The sequence below is a fragment of the Stegodyphus dumicola genome, chromosome X1 (assembly GCF_044657685.1).
Source record: "Stegodyphus dumicola isolate Sdum_Otavi_A_Nest chromosome X1, ASM4465768v1".
NCBI lineage: Eukaryota > Metazoa > Arthropoda > Arachnida > Araneae > Eresidae > Stegodyphus > Stegodyphus dumicola.
In genome coordinates this window covers 120,467,053-120,490,935 of record NC_140780.1, presented here as the reverse complement: position 1 = coordinate 120,490,935, position 23,883 = coordinate 120,467,053, and the positions used below count along the sequence as shown (strand labels likewise).

General features: G+C 35.8%; 1 protein-coding gene across 2 annotated transcripts in view; it reads left to right on the top strand.

The window, feature by feature from the left end:
• Nucleotides 1-23,621, top strand: part of LOC118189880 (pancreatic triacylglycerol lipase-like) — a 66,729-nt gene extending 43,108 nt beyond the window's left edge. For both annotated transcript variants that reach the window (XM_035360578.2, XM_085807308.1), the window contains 6 exons: nucleotides 521-637; nucleotides 9,463-9,579; nucleotides 10,947-11,207; nucleotides 15,426-15,549; nucleotides 22,836-23,021; nucleotides 23,485-23,621. In XM_035360578.2, the coding sequence (XP_035216469.2) occupies nucleotides 521-637; nucleotides 9,463-9,579; nucleotides 10,947-11,207; nucleotides 15,426-15,549; nucleotides 22,836-23,021; nucleotides 23,485-23,593 (914 nt within the window). In that variant the 3' untranslated portion in view covers nucleotides 23,594-23,621. The remainder of the gene's footprint in view (nucleotides 1-520; nucleotides 638-9,462; nucleotides 9,580-10,946; nucleotides 11,208-15,425; nucleotides 15,550-22,835; nucleotides 23,022-23,484) is intronic.
• The last annotated feature ends 262 nt before the right edge of the window (nucleotides 23,622-23,883 follow it).

Sequence of the window (23,883 nt, the reverse complement as noted above, 5' to 3'; positions counted from 1 at the left end):
TTTTTTTAAACTTTTTTGTGAATTTAATTATATTAATGTAATGGTTCACTATGCTAATCTAGTATGGGAGATTCACAGATGAGTCCAATTTTCTGGGTGGTGAGTTCCAGATATAGAGTTTCAATTTAAGAAATTAATCATACCAGAGAGGTTCTCAACCACAGGTTTTATTGTTGTTTCACATGAATCCTAAAAAAGAGCGGACATTTTGAAAACTCTAATTTTAAGTTTAAGAATATTTTCTTTAGCTAGCAGAAAAGTATGCATATTATTCATAAAGTAATGTACATTTTGGCCTAATTTGCAATGTAGCAGCTCAATTACGTCTTAATTTGGAAATATTCTTTAGATTTTCAGGCAGAAATTCACGTATTTTTATTGAAAGACACCATACAAAATACATATAATTTGTTAAACATTTTTAATGTCAATGTATTTAATGTATTTATATACATGACTGAAATCATTCTCTTTGGATGCTTAACTTTATAACAACTTACAAAAAAATATTTTTGCTTAGGTTGTGACCCAGCAGAACCATACTTCCAGAATATGCCACCTAGTGTGAGACTGGATCCAACAGATGCTCAATATGTAGATGTTATTCATTCAGATGCTACAAATATCAAGTTTATCGGTATTTATTTACTCTTATCTACATCATTTACTATCTAAGAGTATTTATTTACTCTTACCTACATCACTTACCATCATCTAATTTAAGCATACACATGATCACAGTCTGACCGGGACAGAAATAACAGTAAAAAGATCATCATAAATCACTGTTATACATTTGCAAAAATGCTACTTGTAGTACTTGATAGAGGAAAGCTAAAATTTTACCAAAGCACGAGCAAAAGCTCTGCTATTCCTCCCTGATTCACGTGAACACTTTTTCCAGCAAATCAGTCGTCTGTTAAAATTCATCCATCGATCAGCAAAAGTGCAGTACTGTTATTGGTTATTTATTTATTTATTATTTTGCCTGCTTCACCTCTCAGTGGGCACTACAGGTCATCCATGTCAACCTGATCGTTGCAACAGCAACCTCTTTTGGTTGTTTATCTTTTCAACCTTATTATTAATAAACAGATTCAACATTAGCTGATTACATTTTTTGGGTGCTAGCAAAATGAGTTAGTTTAGAGACATTTACATATATGCATGAATGGACCCTTGCTGCCTTTACATTTCTTCAGGTGCCTAGACCTGGTTATCTGCTATGATTATGTTTCACTTAGAATAGAATTATTCTCTATTGGTTCTGACGCCTCGCTGTCCGCAGTGATCGCAGTGATCCTGAAGAAGGTCTTTGAGGCTATGCGATTCCTGGAGCTGAAGAAGGGAGGCTCTGATGGAAGAAGTAAGTGGACAGTCGTTAATGTAATGTGAAACGCCTGCTGAAGAAGCTGAGAGACCACAGGCTCATTTGACGTTTTGACGCAGAACCTGCTGAGGAAGGCGGGAAATCTTCCGTGATTTGTAAAAGCTTGTTTTAGATAGAAGTCTGTTTCGAGCCTCTTAGTCGAGACCACAAGAAAGATGGAGTAGGTGTGTCGATCGGTGTCTTAGTCGTCCAATCGAGCAGATTTACATGAAGGGGAAGAAGATCTTGTGTCTGGAAGGGTGACTTGTGGCTTCTTTAGCTAAATAGTCGGCCCTTTCTTTACCTTGGGTACGTTGATGACTTTGCACCCAGCATAGAGACACTTGTCTGGAAGAAGACAGGGTAATAAGCATTTCACTTAATGAGGAGATGTGGAAGGCGTGCGTGCCATTCTTGTTCACGGTCTGTAGGACGCTCGTGCTGACCTGTAGAAGCTAATGGATGGAAAATTGGTGTTGTCTTCCCAGAGAGCTGCCTTCTTTTGAGGGAAGGATTCAGCCTGGAAAACCGAGGTCGCTAAGGTCTGAACCCTGCTGAGTGAATTTCTGTATTGTTGTGGTTACCGTGCTAGTCATCCAGATGGGGCAACCGTAAGGGATCCTCCTTTCAAAGCCCCTCAAATAGAGTTCTTTCAGAAGTTTCCCTTTTAGGTTCCATGTATTTGTGACGATGCGATTTAAGCTATTGATAAGATTGCATATTTTATCGCGTATCATCGTTAAGTGTGGTACCTAGATGAGTTTTCTATGAAGTAAGAATCCTAGGTATTTTAAAGTATCTTCATTTTTTAGAGCTTGGCCCTGCCATTTTATCCGGGGAGGGCTATTTATAAGTTTATTACCCTTTTGAAAGGTTATTAATTTTGCTTTATCAATGCTGAATTTAAACTTGAGTTTAAGGCTCCAGTCAGTGATAAGAGACTTTTCCGCTTTCGGTTTGTTTTTTTTTTCTTGAATAATTAGGAAATATTCGTCGGCGTAGGCTGGATTTGAGCGTTTCCTTCGAAATCTAGACCTAGGGCAGTGTTCTCAATGAGATTGCACAAAATTTGGGCTGATGTTGGACCCTTGGGGACGCCTTTGTGATAGTCGTGAGTGACATTGACCCCATCTCGCTGGTAAGTGATTTTACGATTGGGAAGATAACTGCCTATGATCCGAAAGAGGTTCTTAGGACATTGAAGATGTCTGAGTTAGTCCCTAAGGGCTTGCCACCAGAGTTGGTTGATAGCCGAGGCCGCGCCTAAGGAGATAATACACTTGTGGAGACATCGCTGCTTGCTGTGTTGTATTTCTTCTTGTAGCCTGTGAAGCACGTCAATGGTGCTCTTTTCCCATCATAAAGCCGTATTGCGCTTTGATCATAAGGTGGATTTTCTCCAGACGGAATTTGAGATGTCTGGTTATTAGTTTATCTAGGACTTTTCCTGGGTTGGAAAGGCGACAAACAGGTCTATATGCGTTCGGATGCTTAATGTCTTGCCCTCTTTCTTGATAAGAACAAGCTCGCCATTCTTCCAGGTGTCTGGAGAGTAGCCTTTTTGAAGACACGCACTGAAACAATATATTAGGCGGTCTTCATTTGCGATTCTTAACTCTTCGACGAAGTCTATATTGAGTTTGTCCAGGACTGCGGCTTTGCCTCTTTTGATAGTTCCTATGATCTTTCGAATTTCTGTGATAGTGAAGAGGGGATCATTTGGCGTGTTTAGAGGGCTGCTTGCTGATCTCCTTATCTCCCTGTGACGTTGGGTGTTTTCGCCCCTAGTGCCGTCGGGAATGTGATATTTGAGAATTTCTCTAATAGTGTCTTCAACTGAAATTGTGGTTGAACCATTTGGTTTGAGTATTGAGCTTAATTGTATGGGGTCCTAGGCTTTTGTCCTTGATGAAAGGACCCCAGCAGAGAAGAGATCTCCCAGAATTTGTCCCAGGAGGCTCTTTTGGCCTCTAAGATCTTTTGTCTATAGATAGCTCGTTCCCTATTGTAGATGACTCTGTTTTTGGTGAGCATATTTCCTGAGGCGCGATAGTACCGCCTTAGTGCTCGTACCTTTTTTCTTGTAATCATGAGATCCTGAATCCATCATGGGGTTCTTCTATAATGCTTGTTGTTCTTATTTGAATTACCGACTTTCTTAGGCGCTTATAATTTTCATGTATGAGTTTCGTTGTGATCTCTATGTGTTTATTTCCGTGATGGTATGTGGTAGTGAAACTGCAGAATAGTGTTCTGCGAGTTTTCCCCTGAATGTCATCCAGTCTATATGATTCAGTTTCAGTTTGTTGGTGTTTTTGCTCTGTAAGTCCACATTATCGATGTCATATTGGACGTAATTATGGTCACTGAGGTTTGCTTTCTCCAGGACTTTCAGTTTGAAATCTCGATTGGATTTTCTTTGCGAATTAAAGTGAGATCAACCCGCGATGTACCTTTGGAACCAGAGAAGGTAGAAGGGCTATCTGGATTGTTAATGACTGTTAAACTTGTAAGGATCTTAAGTTTTACTAACGTTTATTTTATTTTAAATCTTTACTATCACTTCTTATTTTCTACTTCCGGCCAGAATTATAAGCGTGAAGGAGTTTATGCAAAGTTGTCTGGCGAACGCCAAGTATTTAAGTGTGGCCTTTTTGCCAAGCAGGAGAGAGGAAGCCGTGAGTTCGAAGCAGGCCGCTTACCTTAGAAGTTACGCAGTTGCTACTTTGCCTTCCAGGCCAGAGGTTTTAATCCTCTTGATAAATTAAACGTATTGTAGTGTTCACAGTCTCTGTGCTACATACGCTTTCTGTTATTATAAGGCCAATCTTATTCTAAAGTTAAATTAGAGTTTAGTTTTATTTTGATATCTTTTAAGTTAGACCCCGAGTGGAGGGTCATTGTATTCCGAAGTACGGAAGTCATTGTATATAAAGAAAAAATAAAGGGTTTTGTATACCCTTCGTCTGTATCCTGTCTACTTACTACAATTTGGGAACATAGCTTTAGTAAGCTCTCTGTTCTAGTCAGGTCATTGTATGTTTCCGAAGAAGGTTAGAAGAAACATTGAACCTGATAAACTCATGGCTGCTAGTAGTTCACATATCTTGAGGCCTCTTGAGTTTGGCTCGGTAGGATCCCAAACTGGATGTTTCCCGTTAAGTCTCCGCTAATTATAACTGAGATAGAGTCATTTGTTGTGATTAAGCTCTCTAGTGAGGGCAATGTAGGCTCAGTTACCTGTGATAGAGAGCAGTATACAGTAATGTTCAGAAAAGGCTGGTTTCCTTCGATTTCTGATGTGATGTAAGTATGATTGCCGCTTTGGCGTTCTGTGTTGCGTAGAATTTTCTGAATCTTGTGGGGAATCCTTGTAGATGATTGTTTCTTACGTATGGTTCCTGCATGCATGCTATTTTTATATCTTTATTTTGTTCTAAATGTTCTCTTAAGTATGTAGTTGCACCCCGAGAGTGCTGTAGTTTTATCTGAAGTATGTGTATTTATAATTTATTCTTTGTTTGTATTTTTGTAACTCTCGTAAGTAGCATGTACATTTTCTGTCACTACTGTCATGACGGGCGTTTAACCCTGCAATTAAATTTCACATTTATTTTGTAACAATTTATACATATTATGGATCCCTTTTTGCAAACTTTTTCTGATGGCCCTCAGATCCGTAGCCTGTACACTTCACATTTTTTGTAAAGCTTTTGGTGGAGTGGTTATGTCCTATATTTGTAACACTGCGTAATTTGGAGGAATTCTCTAACATTTTTCTTGGTCCATTGGACGTTTAGTTCCTTATTTATCATTATTGCTTTGAAAGAAATAGGAGTCAATGGAGGATACCCAGTGTTTCCTAAATATTCTTTTCATTGAAAAGAGAATCTCAGTATTTGCGTTTTCCAGATCTTTATTCTGGTAAACTAATTTATTTTGTAGATCCTTCTTGTCTAGATCTTTATTAAAATTATACATAACTATCTTTGGGTTTATTTTCTGCGGTCGTTTGGTCTCAACTATGGTTTTTAACTGTTTGTTTTCCCGAATGACTTCTTCGAATAAATCTAACTCCTCTTTTTCTCGAACTTCCTCGGATATTAGTTCCTTATTGGGATAGACAATGGTAACGTGTTCTTGTTCTTGTTTATTACTGTTTTGAGTTCTTGCTCTAGAAGTAGAACGTCCTCATTTTGCTATGCTGGCTATATTGGTTTTCCCGTTACTACTATCCCTCTTACGTAGTCTTCAATGTTTTTGGTCTGCTCAAGCTCACCTTCTAGTTTGGCTGTTCTACAGTTTTTATCCGTAATGAGGTTGAGAACTTTCAGAAAATGATTTTTGAGATTTTTACATGCTTTTTTGGATATTTCGTATGTGACTACCAAGCCGTCAAGATCAGCGACATAATCTAGCCCTTCCTGCACACTAACAGTGTCATCTGTTGTCGGAATGTCTTTATTTGGCACTTGTAAGATGACCTGCTCTTTTGCTGGAACGTCCTTATTTGGCATCTGTGAAATATCCTGCTCTGATGCTGGAGCGCTGGCTGATTGCTCTTAGCTGTCAGGGCATATTTGCCTCTTTGGCTCCGTGTTATTACGACGTGCCATCTTGCTTTATGGCTTGTACTTCGCAAGATAATGCGTATATTATATTAGTAGAGATATCAAGGATTTAACTAAATATAATATCAAGGATTTAACTAAATATAAGTTTAATTCTAGTTTAACTACTTCTATTATCTAGTTTAATTTATAATTATGAAATATATTTATTTTTAAGATAATATTTATATTTTATTATTAAACCAGTTAAATATTTATTGCATGTGGTTTTAAGTTGAAACTATACCATGCGCTTTATAAATAATGGCTTCTATTATATTCTAAATGAAAATTTATCTATGAAAATTAACAAAAATTGTTATATCTTTAGTTGTTATAAATATTTTCTCATAAAATTAATATGATTAAATTTAGAAAAAATTTTCGTATAAGTCTATTATAAAATTATTATATTTCACTGCACCAATTTTACAGTATTTTGAATTTTATAGACATACCATTACGTTGACTAAATTTTCACAATTGTAACACTGCTTCAAATCAAGCTGTCTAATTTACAATCTCGTCTCTCTGATAATTCCTTCAAAAATCTTCTAACCGCTCTGAAAGTATTCAGAAAGTACTCCGCTGTATTCCTCTTACAATAAGCTTTCGTTTTATATATAACTTATCTCACAAAACACTTTTTTCGCACCTAAAACTTAACCTTTTAAGAGCTTAAAAAATTGCATACATCACAGCCCTCAGACTAAGAGATGAATCGCTGCTATTGGTTAGTCGAATTTAAACATGCCATGGTTGCATAGAGGATATTTCAACTGAAATACAAAATATAATCTCCAGAGACAAAGAATAATTACAGCATCGCATAAGAAACTTTTGGAAATGGATTCATTAGAAAAGAAGAAATCGATTGGAAAAGGGGCAAGAGGAAAACATTTGTGGACCATGTAAGCACAAGTAAGTCTATTCGTTGCGAAAGTAGAGACTTCTCAATCCCAAAGTCAACAGAGAACAATGTCGTTCTGAAACATTAGATACTTATGCTTTCAAAATCTAACTGATACAACAGCTAAAGCATAATGATCAGTTCGCATTCGAAGTACTAGTAAAACTTCGGCAATTATTTTCTTCGGAAGTTGATGTTCAGCAATAAAAGCATCGCTCATGTCTCAAGAGTATCCAGTTGATGTAATGCTTGAGTGTCTTATATTCTACATGAAGCGAGTAAGACTGAACGAGGTTTCTGTTGTTACAATATTACCATCGATAAAGTCATAGGCGCTTTCTTTATTGTAGAGAAGATTATGTTTCTAAAAATGCTTAATTGGCACTGGGTCATCCTTCATGTACTAGCAGGACTCGTCTTCCAAAAAGATAAAACAACCCGTCATTTTGCTACTCATTTGAGAGCATAAATTTGGACCAGTACTTCTGACTGGGAGTGACAGAGCCATCGCCTTGCCTCTGAGTTCTCGAGAGTCAGATTTGAAATTTTGTAACTAAGCAAAACCAACAGATTCGAAGTTCACTGTAATTTTTATGTTTTAATTTCGTTAAAATAATCTTAGCTGCACTCTTTCTCGTCCGAAAGTGTCATGAATACCATTATCTATCTCAGAAAGTAACTAAATGCACTAGCTCCCAAGTTATACTGCAGCTCCTGCTCGACGCGCCACAACCAGACTGCGCTCTCAGTACAACAGAAGCTCCAACCAAACGCTCTACAACTAAAATTGTCAGTGCAACAGAACTTGCACTGAAAGAGAATAAATCATGGTAGAGTATCCTCTAAGTCTGTGGTTGTCAGCCATTTTTGGCATATTGCTTGACGATTATTCTTACCCTCCTGCTTTCGAAAACTAAAAAAAAAATATATATATATATATATATACGCTTATTTAAATTTAGGTTATTTCTTAATGCGCTTTATAAATTAAACAAGAAAATATGTAGAAAATGTTGATAAATACCAGAACTTGAATGAATGCAATTTTTTATATTCATAAACTAAACAGATAGCAAGTAAATAGAAGGCTGACCATTATTTCTCTGAAACTATGAAATTCACTCCTCGAGAGAGGAATTCCCTCTTCCTCTAAGCAGAAAAGCCTTTTATCAACTTCTGTGAACTACCTGTATAACTAACCAAATTAAATGTATCTTGGAATACGATCATAAGTAGCTTTACTCACACTAATTTTAAAACAAATTACTTTCTATGCTGTCGCTTGTTTCTCTCAAAGGCTGAAAAAATCGTAATAAATTGTTCAAATTATTGTAGTGCGATTTTTAAAAAGAAGCCATCGCAACTACAATTTCTTTCATTGTCGATAGCAGAATTTTTGTGTAAGTTAGAGGTTTTTGGCTGAGAATAAAAGCATTACACGGTGAACATAATTGCGCGTGCTAGCTATTCTTGTACTTGAACACATACTTCGGTTTTTCATAGCAGCAAAGAGGAAACCTAAAGTTTCACATAAAATACAGGGTTATTCATAAATCTATGACACATTCTAAATATTTATTTCATGTAAAGTCACAACCAGAGCCTAAATTTTTCACCTGAAATAAACGCAATATTATTTTTCTTTTTTCACCCCCTCCTGTATTTCGTAAGTGTTTAGTGTGTCGGCCTTTGCAAGAACGGAACGGCAGGCATTAACGCACCATTGGAAGGATTTACTTGAACATATTGAAAGCTGGCTGATGCCACAGTTGAATGGAAATAGTAATCACTACTTTCGACAAGACAGTTGTCCAGCTCACCGCAAAGATGATTAATGGAAACTTTTGCAGAGCACCTCAATGAACATTTGCCATGGATTTAATCCCAGGGGCATTTTCCTCTGTCCTCCGCTGATCTCCAATATTTTTGCAACCATGTCATTAGTACTGTGGTTCTGGCTTGGCGTAATATATACTGCCACCGCGTCAACAAAGGTGAACACGAGAAGCATTTGTGTAACATGCAAAGTAAAATTATGAAGAATTTTTATCTATTTTAGCATAAAGAAGTCTGGTATAAGTTGCGCAGTTTATTAGTGTCACAGAATTATGGTGTATTACATAGCGTGGGCTAATGTACTAAAATGTGTCACAGAACTAGGAATAACCCTACTGAAACTTAATGCGCTCTTAAATGTCTGTTAAAAGGTCATTAACCACAAAACCCTAAAATGCAGTCAAACACATAATAAGAAACAAAATATTATAATTTTTTATCTTTACTGGTCTTTACTAATCTCGATTTGCATTTACGAGTATCAATAAAAGCCCTTAATTTGAATACTAGGATATAAGCACTGGCGTAGGGAATAATTTTTAAAAAGTTGAAAAATATCCCTCCGCCGTACGTTCTAAAAATTAATTGTGTCTAATGCAGCATATTTATTGAAATTAAATCTTAGTAATAACTCTAAGCACTTTACAACAAATGTATAAATTTTTCAATTAGCTTTAATATAAATTTTCTTGCAATTTTCATCTGTATTATAAAACATTATTTATTTCAATTCACAGGATTTGGAATGAGCCACATGGTCGGACATGTAGACTTTTTCCCAAATAATGGAAGGAAGCAACCAGGCTGCAAAGTAGACAAATTTAAAAGTTTTATAACTGATGGATTAGTTGAAGGTATGAATTGAGTTCTGTTTCTAATTCTGGTTCTGTTCCAAACAATTTCTTTAACTGCAACATTTGACAAATCCTTAACTAGGTTTTAAATTGGTATTCTGAAGTTTTATGCAATCTATTACATTAATTTCTGATTAATCTGCATATTGCTTGATATCAAAATTTTCATCTATCTCCATCTGGTTCTTCTTTTTCCATCAGAAACATAAATATCAGCATTTCTTAATTGAACTAAGCTTTAAATATCGATATAAACGTTCTCTGCAAAAATGAAACTGAAAATTTCAGAGGTTGTAATCGTCTAAATATAAGAAATGCTTTTAAAAAGTAAGCATTTTTACGGAAATCAAACTTCAGTTTCTGTTGTCTCCCTTGATATTCAAAATTACGTAAACAAATACTTTTTCCCAAATAATGTTTAAAATCTCCCAAAAAAACTGAAAATTGCAAGTTACATATAAATTTCTGGATGGCAACTGTAATTCGCGTATATACTTGATGCTCCCTTTTTTTTTACACGGACGGTACACTAGTAACAACTGGGCCTCTTTTTCTACATAAATCTGCTATTTCATGATTGAGGCATATCTTCAAAAATTTGTATATCGCAAAACTATGACCTTGCATTATTATTTTTTACTGTTATATTGACCCTTCAGGAACTGAAATAGCTCTGCACTGAATTTTATCCAAATTCGTGGGAATACGTTTGTAGGGAGTGGCTTATATAACTGGCTTTTGCTACTTAAATTGCGGATTTCAGTGAACTGACAACATATCATAATTTAGAGATATTAGATGGAAATGAGTTCGCATTATTCATTTTGTAGAGACATTAGGTATTTTGGAAGCAGGAGACTTGAAAAATGAGCAAACGTTTTCGCCGGGAATCGAACCGCGGACCTCTGGAATACGCGCCCAACGTGTAGACCACCACCACGAAGGCATGCTAAGAAGGCGGAAGAAATACCTTATATGCTTTCCCTTTTAAAGGGCGACTGGCGTTTTTAGGGGACCCAATCGCCAAATCATAGGTGCGGAGAATCATCCTCCACCACACTTTTTAGTTTAAGCGCCACTGTAGAGTCATTAGGTTAATTGGTAAGCCCGGAGAGAGGAAAAATTAGCAACACCTTCGCAGGGAATTGAACCATGGACCTCTGTAATACGCACCTAGCGTACAGACTACCACACCACGAAGGCATGCTAAGAAGGCGAGAGAAATGCCTTATAATTTTTAAAACACAATGTTTTTAAACCCCCTTAAAAAATTTAATAATAAACAAGTCTTCTGCGATGGTAATTAAAAATCCATAACTAATCTACTTCTTAAGCTTAAAATTCAACTAATACAAATATATTTTCAGGTATCAGAAGATTTGCAAGTTGTAACCATCAAAGAGCGCTGGACTTTATGTACTACACTATAAACTACAGAAAAATTGTGCCAGTAGGGTATCAGTGCTCAAACTGGGAAACGTTTCTTCAAGGTAAATGCGCAGAGTGTGGACCAGACACTAAAAAATGTGCCATCATGGGTATGAGAGCGGATGAGTATAAATCTTTCAAAAATGACAAAGTTCAGCGAGCCTATTACCTTAAGACTTCTGGAAAAGCCCCTTTCCTTCGTAAGTTTTTAAATGTGATAATTTTCAATTTATTAGTTATTAAAAATTTTCTCCATCAAACACTAATGATGCAATCGGAAGATAGTTTCCAAATCGTAATATTATCTATTCAAATTTTAATAACTGTGCAATTAATTAAATATTTTTTAATGTGTTAAGAATGCGAAATTTGAATAAAAATATTTTCTTTAACTGATCAGAATGCAAATCGACACCCTGAAAATACGATTTTTAACTCTTGGATTCCTTATATTTATAACTGTTTCGAAACTAATTCTTTAAACACAATTCAGAAACTCAAAGGTTTTTCTAAGTTTAAAAAATTATCTCCAATATCAAAACAACAAAACACTAGCAGTTCAGCTCATGGTACTTGAACGCCTGGCTGCATGAAAGCTTTTGTAGTTTTCCCCATTGGTCAAATAAATACTAACTAGTTTTTCGTAGAAATTTCTCCACAAAAGTCTCTCTCCTGCCAAAGAAATAAGCCTAATGTGTTTTGTTTAATTAGTTAACCAACTACTTTTATGCTGTATCAGTACATGATAGTTCAAGATTTATAGAAAACTATTTACAAAATAATCACGCAACATTAATATCTTTACGTATTTTCTGTAAACAATGGAAGATCGTTACTTCAACTGATTTTAAACCGCGAAGACGCGTGCTACTTTTAGCTACGCGAGGACCCGCGTCGGGCTCCGCAGGCCCGAAGCGTTATTTCTTAACAAAACAAAAATTAAATTGCTTGTGTAATTGAAGAAAAACATTTAAATAATAAAACCAGAGTGTATAAAATGTAAAAATATACTTTTAATTTAATAAGTCTAATAAAATTGTATTTTAAACAATTTTAAGACTGAAATTATTTATTATTAACAACAAAAATTAAACTGATTTCGAGCGCAAATGAAATTTAGTATTAATTTATGCAATATTAAATTTTTACAGCAATAATTTCAAAATAAAACATTTCAGATTATTTTGCAAATATTCGTGCTGTGTTTACCACAAACATTTTTCTCGCACATAGCGCAGTAAATTTGTGATTTTCGGTCCGTTACGCCAAGACTGTAAACTTATTTGCAACTTTCAACGAACTTTTCAAAGGCATATATTATCGGACCCATTTTATTAATTTCCCTTCTAGAAAGGCGATCTCTTATGTCATCAAATAAACATCTCATTAGAAATAACAAACGTTTGTTAGACATTGTTCGATGAAAAATGTCAAGCACTGTTCCGTCAGTCACCCAAAGGTAGAGAACATTTACGTGAGAAGCCTTGTGGAGTCCTCCAAAGTAAAGAAGACAAATAAATGTTCTGATTTCTGTAGTATTTGTGGATCGAGCATCTCTCTATCTTCCAAATTTGACGGCAATGGATTCGATATAAATGTTCGCACAATCTACTAGAATTTTTACTATTATTTTATCCATAAGCAGTTGAAAAGAATTCATAGGGGAGGACACAAATTTTGCTTCACAAACATTCCCGAGCAATTTTCTCACAATGTTGTGAGCAAAAGTTCTCACATAAAGTCTTGGTTCTTTTTTTATTCCATTTTGTCACATTATATTTGACATGATAACAATTCGCTGACGGACACAAAATTACATAATTCATTACTAGATTCATCGCTTGAGTCTAATGCCTCTTCAGAATTCGATTGGGGATCACTAAACTGTTCTTCACCAACTATTTCTTAGTCCTCTTCATTAATCGTATCTTTATCAGTCAACACTTCGGCTAACAGTTTCTGTAGGCTCTTCATTTCATCGTCATTACTCAAATAGCAAGACCTTTTTGCAACTGCCTGATCTCTTCCACAGTTTTAAATGACAATGCGAGCGCTCGCCTCGGGCCTGGGAAGCCCGGTTACGCAGTTTCTGAGATAAGATGAAGGGTTAAATTCCGAAAAGGCTTGTGAATGACAAGTACATGACCTTAAACACAGCTACTGAGAAGGTCGAAAAATTTCACCAAAGAGAGGCCCGACGCGCGCTCTCGCGGGTTAAATTAAGGTTTTATTGATACATCTTTCAGCATTTAAATGAAATTCTTTTCTAATTAAAACTTTTGAACTGAACAGCATATAACTTTTCATAAGTTTCTTTAACCCTTTGCGGTACGGTGTGCCCAGTTAGGGCACACCTAAAAATGTCCTTCTGTACGCACAGAAAAATTGAATGAAAAAGAATTTCGAAGTTACTATAGGTTACTCTGAACCTTCTTTATTCATAGGAGATGGTAGCTCAACTCAAACCAGTCCATATATTTTAGCCATGTTTAGTTTTTTAAGACCCTCATTTTTCAAAGAATTTTAGAGTATAAAAGGAATTGTTTGAAAAGAAATTTCTATGTTATTTTTTGGCTGTATGCTAATCTCCTTATTCTATATTAGTTTTAATTCTTTACATTGAAATCTTGCCTAAAATCGAACAGCGAACCCGAGGTGTGCCCAGACGGGGCACACCAAGACTCTAGGACAACTGAGAGACTATATTCTTTGTTTCTCCGTATCTCATCGGTCAGTTCATGGACAACAGAAATGTGAGTCCACATCTGTGTTTCATTTCCTGGTTTTCAGGCCCACCAGCGGCCGAGGGGTAAAGTCGCTGAACAGTGGTAGTTCGGTCCGAGGTTCGATTCCCGCAAACGGGCTGGCTGCATGGGTGTTTTCGTGGTTTTCCCCATGTGTAACGTGTAAACGAGCCAGTTTCCCTTAGAAAGTCCTCCACGAAGGCATCCCTTCCCCTAGGCAGATAGCCCTGGTGTGCTTTGCCGTAATTAAATACACACACACACATTTCCTGGTTTTCTCTTTCTTCTTTTCTCTCTCTTTTTTTTTCGGGGGGGGGGGGGAGGGGACGTTTGGCTATTAACTAACAAATTCTTGGGGTGATTTTCTGAAGGTCAAGGGTAATTTTATCAGTTTAGTTGTTTGGTTTTTTCCTAGAGCAGTTCTCTTTTTCTCTTTCGCTTTCGTTCAAAGTTTCGCTAGAGCTGCTTTTAGTAGTTTTGAGTTGTAGACGTATATTTAATTTTATTTTACAGTTTATATTTTCTAATTGTAGATATAATATTAGTTCATTTTTTCGGATTTTTAATCATTTTCAAAACGGATAGGAGAGGTCTGACCATTTCTGAAGCATTGAAAGTGCTACACGAATTGCTTCAGATAGTGAATCTGATACGGATCCCGGTACATGTGCAAAACATACAATATTGGGTTATGCTTTTTCAAAGGTGGTATCACTTTCTTCGAAAAGTACCACCACGAAAAAAGTAGACTGAAGTGTAAATATGAAATGCAAACAATGTAAATATCATATACCCAAGTTACGTTTTTTTTTTTCATTCATACGCATGTAATCATAATATAACCAAAAAAGAGCCTTTTATGGGGCTGTAGAGTAGCAGGTCTTCCCGTGGCACACCCTAGGTAATGTTAAATCTGCTACGGTATTCAGAATCTAGTGTTTTTTAATTGTAGGCAAAATCTCTTACTCTTTTACGCATTTCCCAGCAATGCTCGTTTCAGCACTCTTTTCGAAGCTCTATTCAATCAGTGTGCGCCCTTTGGGCACACCCACAGAATTAAAACGATAAGTGTTATCTTCACAAAATTTTACTTGTGCACTCATCTAGGTCTAATTAGACTGCCTACCTATTTTTATCGAAATTCCAACTTTAAAAAGTAGCGTGTCGGAAAAAGTTTTAAAGGCAGGTGCAAGTAGTTTGGAATTTTCATTACGATATTAATAATTATTTGATGACATAAACAAAGTCTATATACAATGATATTGAAACCAAATTTCAAAATGCAGGTTATATATTTTAGTGTCAAATTAAATTTAAATATTTTCTATTCAAATTCATATTTTTAATTGCTTAATCCATTTATATTTAGGAAACTTTTGTTACATGAAGAAATTCATTAATTAGTTTGATTAATTCTTAACTCCACTCTTTCCCCTTTCTTCGAATTTTTCATACGAGAATAACTGGCATAAATAATATAAAATTGTATATAATGATAAATGTCCTTCAAAATAACTTTTAAATTACATTATGCTTTCCAATCATAAGTCTCAGCATTGTTTTAAGATGTCTCACTAGTGCATTGTTTTTGGTCTAAATTTGGGGAATAATATATTCTTAAATATTTTGCCATAAGTGAGTAACTGTTTGTTATTTTTCTTCTTTTATCTGCAGTATACCATTACCAAATCTCCATTAAATTCCTTAAACCTAAAACTTCAGACAAAGATGTAAAGGGTACTATAGATGTCGCTCTTTTTGGATCGAAGCAAGATGAAATATTTCACGTCCAGGATAAGTAAGTAAATATAACCTATGTCTAATGCTGTAACAAACTGTAACACTGAAGATATTTTTGGCATTACATATAGGTTCTTCTAAAGTTGAATTTCTAGGCAAAGCGTTTGCCAGATTTCTGGATTTTAAATCCATCAGATCAAAATAAAAATAAAGAATTAAAACAGAAGATATTTTATCATTTAATTCGAAAGACTATTTTGGCGTTTTTGAAATTTAGTCATTCTATACTGTTAATGTGAATTACTAAATATAAGCTACTAATTTCAACAAGGTGGCCCGTGCAGAACAGTGTCCAAGGTTCTAGAAACCTCTTCTTCCACGATCAACATCTCAAAAGGATTTTTGGCTTAACAGGTGTTTAAATGCCACCTATATTACACAGACACTATACTCACAACCGTTAATATCTTACTCGGTATTCTAATATTAATTCAGGGGCATAGGAATCCTTCAACCTGTGCTCGATCGAACTCACATCTTAAAGTTAGGAAGCTAACTTTTCAGTCAGATATAGAAAACCGAGTTGTGAAATGAAGGTATTATTTTTTAGTTCAATAACTTTTAAACATACATTACACTTTTGGTTCTGTAGCAGCATAAATATCGTTTAGGTTTTCCTCTTTGCAAAGAAATGGTGGTATTCCACACATAGCAAATCTAAAGTACTAAACAATGCAATTTTATCTAGTACTAAACAATTCAGCGAGACCCAAACGCTGTATCACGGAATTTTTAAACAGACAATTGCGAGATGAAAGTATTACACTTATACCACACTTAAGATCTTATGACACAAAGTTTCTAGGGCTGAATTACTTTACATGGGTGAAAAAAATGCCTGGTCAAATTGGGCCTGTACGTCCAAAACTTGTTCTAAGGCTGTATAGTACTTTCTCTTTAACTTAGAATGGGCCTTTAACTTTTTGTTGACACTTCTTCCGAAAAAAAAGTTTTTAAGTCTGATATCGTTTAACTTTTGCAAATCTGAATGCGTTCTAGTCAGTTATCGTAAAAAAATATATAAACAAACACGTACATACATACATGTATTCACATATTCGTATTACATATATGAATTTAAGTAGTAATATATATAATATATATATAACCTAAAGTAGAACATCTGTAGAACCAAAGCTTTACAATCGGGTACACTTTTAAAAGGCACAGAGAAAATTTTAATAATTTATTTTTCAGTATGATCTTCTTTTACCTCGATACATCTTACACGTAGTTTAAGGAGCTAATCTGTGCTTCTGAAAAAATAATCAGAAGGCTTGTTCTCAAAATGTGCCATAACTGCTGTTTTTCACACGATCATCATCATCATTCAATCTCTTTCCGCGAAGGTCAGATTTCAGTTTGGAGGAGATTCAGTTTCATAATAATCATTGGAGCTAAATCTGTGCTCTAAAGGCGGCTCAAGTTCCTTAACATTTTCGCGTATTTTGTGGGCTATAGAGACTGGTTTTTAATGTATTGAAGCTATTTAGTCTATTATTCAATCAGCAGGGACCCGAAAAACAAATTAACAGTATCTGTCGATCATTGCATGTTCCGCATTAAACAGCAAATTTTAAATCTCTAGCGAATTAAATTTCTTTGAGCCTTATTTAATATAGTGAACGCATGGGAAATATATATCCCAGTCTCCCAAAAAAAGTTAACCCACACTACTGTTTTTGAATTGTAATGGCCGGCTACTTTTTTTTAACTGCTGAAAAATTAAGAGGTAAATAAAGAGTAGATTTTTTCCCGTTTACGAGAAAGATGATTTACGGCAACTAAAAGCCCTGCATCCGGAATCGAGCGACTGCTCAAGTTATTTTCTACTCCACCATGAAAAACGGCCATTTGCAACTAGATATCGTATTACATCGATAGATACTAGATATCGTACAAGAAAGGGAATTATGGTAGCCGGGAAGAATCCACTACTAAAACTCAAATAAACCGCTGTCAAGTTTACTTTTTTCTAGCTCAGCTATTTCAATTCTTGGTAAATTCTCTTATTCGAACTGAAATTTTGAGTGAAAAAAGCATTTAATTTGTAAGCTATCTAGAAATTCGATAAATTAGAAATGGACCATTTGCCTTTTTGTGAATCATTACAATGCCTACAATTACAAACTTCAGTTCCAAGAGGCTACAGGATGCTTAACGGAACTGTCAAGGTAAAACATCACATAAAACAATAAAATCCTTGGAGTAGATTCCCAGTTTTGGCAAGAGTCAGCCGCACAGAAACATCTAAAATTGGAATCGAAACGTAGATGCTCAATGAAAGGTAGTCTTTTCTTTAAGTTGTAGTAGACTTGGGTCACTCCTTCGTCCACCAATGATTAACAGTCTACAAAAAAGTAAAGATAAAGATAATACTACACACAAAACGCTCGGTTCCAGTTGCTCAAGATCTCTTTCATATTTGAGACCACAGTACAGAACCATATGACCCACAGTCTCTTCTTAAATTGCGGAAGATAGGATGATCCCAACACAGAGACAGTGGGTGTAGTATTTGTATCCGCCAAGCAGTTTACAGCAAGCGCTAGAGATCGTCAATTGCTTCCTTCACTTTCAACTCCATTTGACAGACACTCCAACCTCTCTTTCTTAAAGAAATCATCAATATCAGTCTTTTTCACATCAACAAGAATAATTAATCCTTTGAATAGTTCTCCTATACCTCACATGTATTCTCACTTCTATTTTATTTTTATCTTTCATCTCGTCGCCTCTGACTTTTTTCCCTTTTTCAACTGTTTCTTTACTCATGTCAAAACGAAACCATGTCAATTTGACCATCCACTCCAATTTGCTCCTCCCCCCTTTACTTTTATCCTTATCCTCATTTTTCAGCAAATTTTTACACTATTTATGCCGTTTCTTAGGTATTAATCAAAATGGACACTTAACTGAGCAGCTAATAAAATTATCTTTCCTTGGTCAAGAAACAGCTTGAAACACTATAAGGTATTTCTCCCGCCTTCTTGGCATGCCTTCGTGGTGTGGTGATCAGCACGCTGGACGAGTATTCCAGAGGTTCGCGGCTCGAATCCTGGCGAAGGCGTTGCACATTTTTCAATCTCTCTTACTTCCAAAAAAATCCTAATGTCTCTCTAAGTGGCACTCGAACTAAAAGGGTGGTGGATAATTATTCTCCCCACACAGAATTTGGCGATTGGGTCCTTTAAAACCCCAGTCGCTCTTTAAAAGGTGGAGTATATAAGTTATTTCTCCCGCCTTCTTGGCATGCCTTTATGGTGTAGTGGTCTGCCCGCTGGGAACGTATTCCAGAGGTCCGCGGTTCGATATCCGGCGAAGGTATTGCACATTTTTCAATCTCTCTTGCTTCCAAAGTAAATCCTAATGTCACTACAACACTGACCAGTCTGGAAAACCTAACCATCCCAAGGAGGAGAAATAAGTAATACAATAACGATTGCAATCTAACGCGTGCCAAATAAATCTAATTTCCAAGTATACCTCCAAGCGCTCGGTGGGAGACAAAGTTCAATTCACAAAGAGAGGCTCTCACTAAAAGTAGGCTACGTAGACCGAATGTTTATTAAATGAGTTAAAATATTGTAGATCATTACGTTCGAGAACTCGATTATTGGAGAACGGTTACTGAAGAACTAACTGAGCTGCTTCGTTTTGCCTTAAAATCTCCAGTAATTGGACTATTAGTCTACTAACAAATATAAAAGCAATGCCCAAAAAGCTGGAAATAAAAATAAACGAAAAGATGTTTTTTTTCAAAACTGCACTTTCTCACACCCTCATTCCAGACCCGCTAACTATTTTCACATCAGCAGCCAAACCTGCATAAAGCAAGCGAAATTCCTATCACGATGGATAAGACTAAAAGGAAAATTCTTATTTTATTTATCCAAAGGCTTCGTTTCCTGAGTTTCTGCATATTTTTTTCAACGCTCAGAAACATACAAAACCCGACCTTGAAAATGCAACGCCAAGAAGAAGTGTCAAGGAAGTAGTGAAACTCGATAAACAGAGAGAGACAACAATGAACAATAAAAGATCTTTCCTTCGAAATGATATACAGAGCGAGAATAGTGTCGGCTTAATACAGAGCGAGAATAGTGTCGGCTTAATACAGAGCGAGAATAGTGTCGGCTCAGCAGGTTGTAAGACCACCTAGGACGGGGATATACGAAGCAACACGTCCAGGTACAGAGTCAGTGAGACTATGGATGGTGTTGGATGTATACTTAATATTTGCATTTCTTTTTTTCTTTATTTATTTTCTCACTGTTTAATTTTATGTTATGATTTACAATAATCTTGTTACTGGCAACATGCTTTATTTTACTATTACGTTTGTGTGAATGGCAACCGTTGTTCATGTTTATATTTCAGTAGAATAGCCGCATTGCGCTGCAGCCAATTTTTCTCTTAAATATTTTATGTTTCAAAATAGCAATAAAGTTTTATACAAAGTTGATGCTTTTTAGTTCAAGGAAACTATTATCATAACATAAAATTAAATACTGAGAAAATAAATAAGGCAAAAGAAATGCAAATATTAAATTTACATCCAACAGATGGTATCCTGAGGAATGGCTCTCTGTTCCCTGCCAAACAGTCGCCACAATTCATCTTCTGAATGCGGCAACGGCAGAGTCATCAAATGGCGTCCAATCACATCCAAAATGTGTTTGATTTGTGAGGGTTCAGCAGTGAATCTGTCCAGGGAAGCATCGTGTACACCTTGCAGAGCACGTTGGCTGATGCGAGAAATGTGTGATCGGGCGTTATCCTGCTGATAAGGGGCACTGGGCACCCTCTGAAGGTAGGAGAGTATTATCCATGTATCGCTAGGTCGCCACAGTGCTTTAAATACGAACTAGAAGTCACCTGGAATTGTATGCAATTGCCCCCTGAACCATGATGCCGTTTTGTAGCGCGGTGAGGCACCCCACAGTTGCTGCTGAATTGGACCTGTCTCTAAATCGACGCCACACTCGTACGCGGCGACTATCACTAGAGAAACAGAAGCGCGATTCATCTGAGAACACGAACGATTGCCATTCTGTCATCCACATCGCTCGATCCCGGCTTTGCAGACGTTGGCGTTTATAATGTGGGGTCAATGGCAGCCTTCTTAACGGACGCCAAAGGTGCAGGCCACTAGCCACCAATAGACGGCCACCAAATGGTTCTGGTCGATTTGGGAACATCCAGGATGTCTTGAACATGCTGCAGAATGGAGGTAGAAGTGGCTAGCGAGTGCGTCACCGCTTGTCGATGGTTGCGTCGATCCGCACGTGTTGACGTTTGTGTATCGGCACCGCATGAACTTGCCATATTTCCTTGTTCCAGCCATCATCGTCAGAGCCGTTGCATTGTGAACATGTCGCATTGTGAACACGTTGCATTATGAACATGTGAACACGTTGCATTGTTAACATGTGAACGCGTTGCATTGTGAACATGTGAACACGTTGCATTGTGAACATGTGTCAGCTGAGTTTTGCCGTATGAACCAACCTGCCCTTCTCAATCCGATCACCATGCCCCTCGTAAAAACGCTTGTCTGCTGTAACTGTTTCCGTTGACGACGGCCTGGCATTATCTGCTATTACATGCATCCTCTGAGGCAAGAACAATTTTTTACGATGATTTCCCTAGTAGAAGTAACGGCACGAAAATCGAAGATTTTTTACGTTCTTTCTCTTATAGCTACTTCAAAGTGCGCTGGAGAGCCGCGCATTTCACATCGTTCGCATAACTCGGGGACGTGCGTCTATTCTTAAATTTGCATAATTTTCGAGCCACGCCTTCTTGGTGTTGCATTTTCAATATCGGGTAGTGTATTTTCTAACAGACAAACAAGTTTCCCTATCCTTTCTTTCAAATGAGTAGAAAACAAAACATTTTTGCCATTAGAGGTTTGATCATCTCTCAAGTCAGGTTCTAAATAACACTAATGATAAGGTAAAATAAAAATTATTTTATACGTTTTTATATAAAACATGCAGAAAATGAACCACATCACGCACTATATTTTCCATGTGAAACAAGTAGGAGAGCACGCAGAAAATATCTGAAATTTTAACTGCGATTGGCAAGTTTTGATTAAGAGAGTAATAAAATGTGCTTTTAACTTTTATTTGACAAATTTCATTTAAAAATAACAATGTACAGCTGAGCTGGAATATTCACTTTCTTTATTAACCTTCAGCAGCATATTTATCACTTTTTCATTAAACTTTGAATGTGAATAATTATATGCATAAGATGAAAGTTTCAATTATCTTGCAGATCTTACTTCATAATCAAGATATGAAATAATGGCAAAGGGAACTACTAAATTACATGTAGTCTATCGCAACACTTTAAGCACAAACTTGCGATAAAAGCAATTACATAATCTTGCTAAAACGTTCTATCTTAAACTTTTGTATTGCAATTGCTAAAATTATCAATTAAGTAATTAAAAGAATTCTCCTCAAATGCTTATACATAATGCAATATTTTAAAGCAATATTGTGGCTCTGGTATTAAACAGTGACACCAAGATTCCAAAAAAGATATACAGATTTATAATCGGTAAATAGCAACCTATTAAAAGACTATTCCCTAGATTACTATATAAAACATATACTAGTACGTTTGACAGTGCTTTAAAACTGTGGACTCGAAATACAGACAACATTTAGCAGTAGATTAACTTCATTTGGCAAACCAAGTGATTAATTTCTCAATAAGTTTCACTTATCTGACGATAAATTTCACAAGATCAAACATTTCTAGCATTCAAAAACTTGATAACGGCTGTTATGACACAGCTGGAGGGCCGACGATTGTTTTAAAAATGATTGCCTACAAACAGTGACTTCAAACGTTAACGTAAGCAAATAAAATGCCTAGGCTAGTTCGTTCTCGAGATGAACGATGTAACTAAGCATGCGCGACCTTCTTGATGTCAGATGTGCAGGGAAGACCCGCAAACGGTACTTTATTTTCTGGATCAGCTTGGTATGTATAGGTTTCTACTTTGAACGATGGTTACATTTTGAAGAAAACTTGAACAAAAATTCGGGATTTTTTTTTTAATTAAACGTTTGGCATTACGGAACTACTTGAAAGAAATTAATCAAATTAAAACTTGCATTACAGCTTTTGATGACTATCCCTGTAATCTAAATCATTATTAAAATTCAAGACATAAAACTTCAGCATAGGTAGAAAAATACTATATTTTCTTTACCATTTAGTCTTTCACTAAAGCAAATGTAATTTTTTTAAATTTCTTTGCAGAGCTGCTGACTTAGTTCTAGGATCACGCTATCAATACCTTGTAACAACTGATAAAGAATTAGGAGATATTCAAAGCGTCACTTTGCAATGGTATTCATCGTCACTAAACCCACTTAAACTCCTCTTTAAGCCAAAGTTGTATGTGGAATATATTTCTGTTGTACCAATGAACGTTATTGAAAAGTCGTAAGTAAAACTTTCCTTACATTACATATAATAATAACTGAAATTATAATGCAAAAATTGGCCCATATTTTAATTTACGAATCACCAGCAATTGAGATACAAAATTCAATCTAATTATTTGCTCATGATAATTCGTGTTTGATTAAAACTTGACGAGAAACGTGTTAAAAACGCCATTTTTTGGCATAATTTTGAATGCTTCACTTTCAGCAAAATTCATCGATGTCTGCTCACTTGCGACAAAAGAATGTAACTAATAGCGCACTTATTGTTAATGGAAGCTAATTATTAAACAAAGATTTTATCAATCCTTATTCTGTTTAACAACGTTAAAGAATATATTCTGTCATGAAGGAAAACGTTGCAACTTAACATAATTTGTTGTTTAACTATGAGAATTGAATTTTTTAGTTGAGTTTTTAATGCATTTTTTGGCTAAAATTCTATTTTATACTTCTTACAGCCCAAGAAAAATGACTAACAGAGTTTTCTGCGGAAAACCTAAAGTTGCTATTATGCCGAAGACCACAACAAGCTTTCTGCGTGATAACAAATGTCTCAAATTTTTGTAATGAATAAAGTTTTTATAGTTGTAATGTTTTACGTAGTTTAGAAATGTCTGCGAATGCAAGAAAACACCATTTCAATACGATCTGCAGAAAATAAAACAAAGATGTAATTAGTAATCGGTAAAGAATTTAGAAATGAGTCGAAAGTATCGAAATCAGCTTCAACATTTCACGTATGATAAGCATCATACTCGTAAAAAGACACGATAGAGGTTAAAATAGCCATGAAATATGCAATACGGTATAAACGTCTACAGCATGATTACATTTAAGAGTTCTTAGTCACTTTTAAT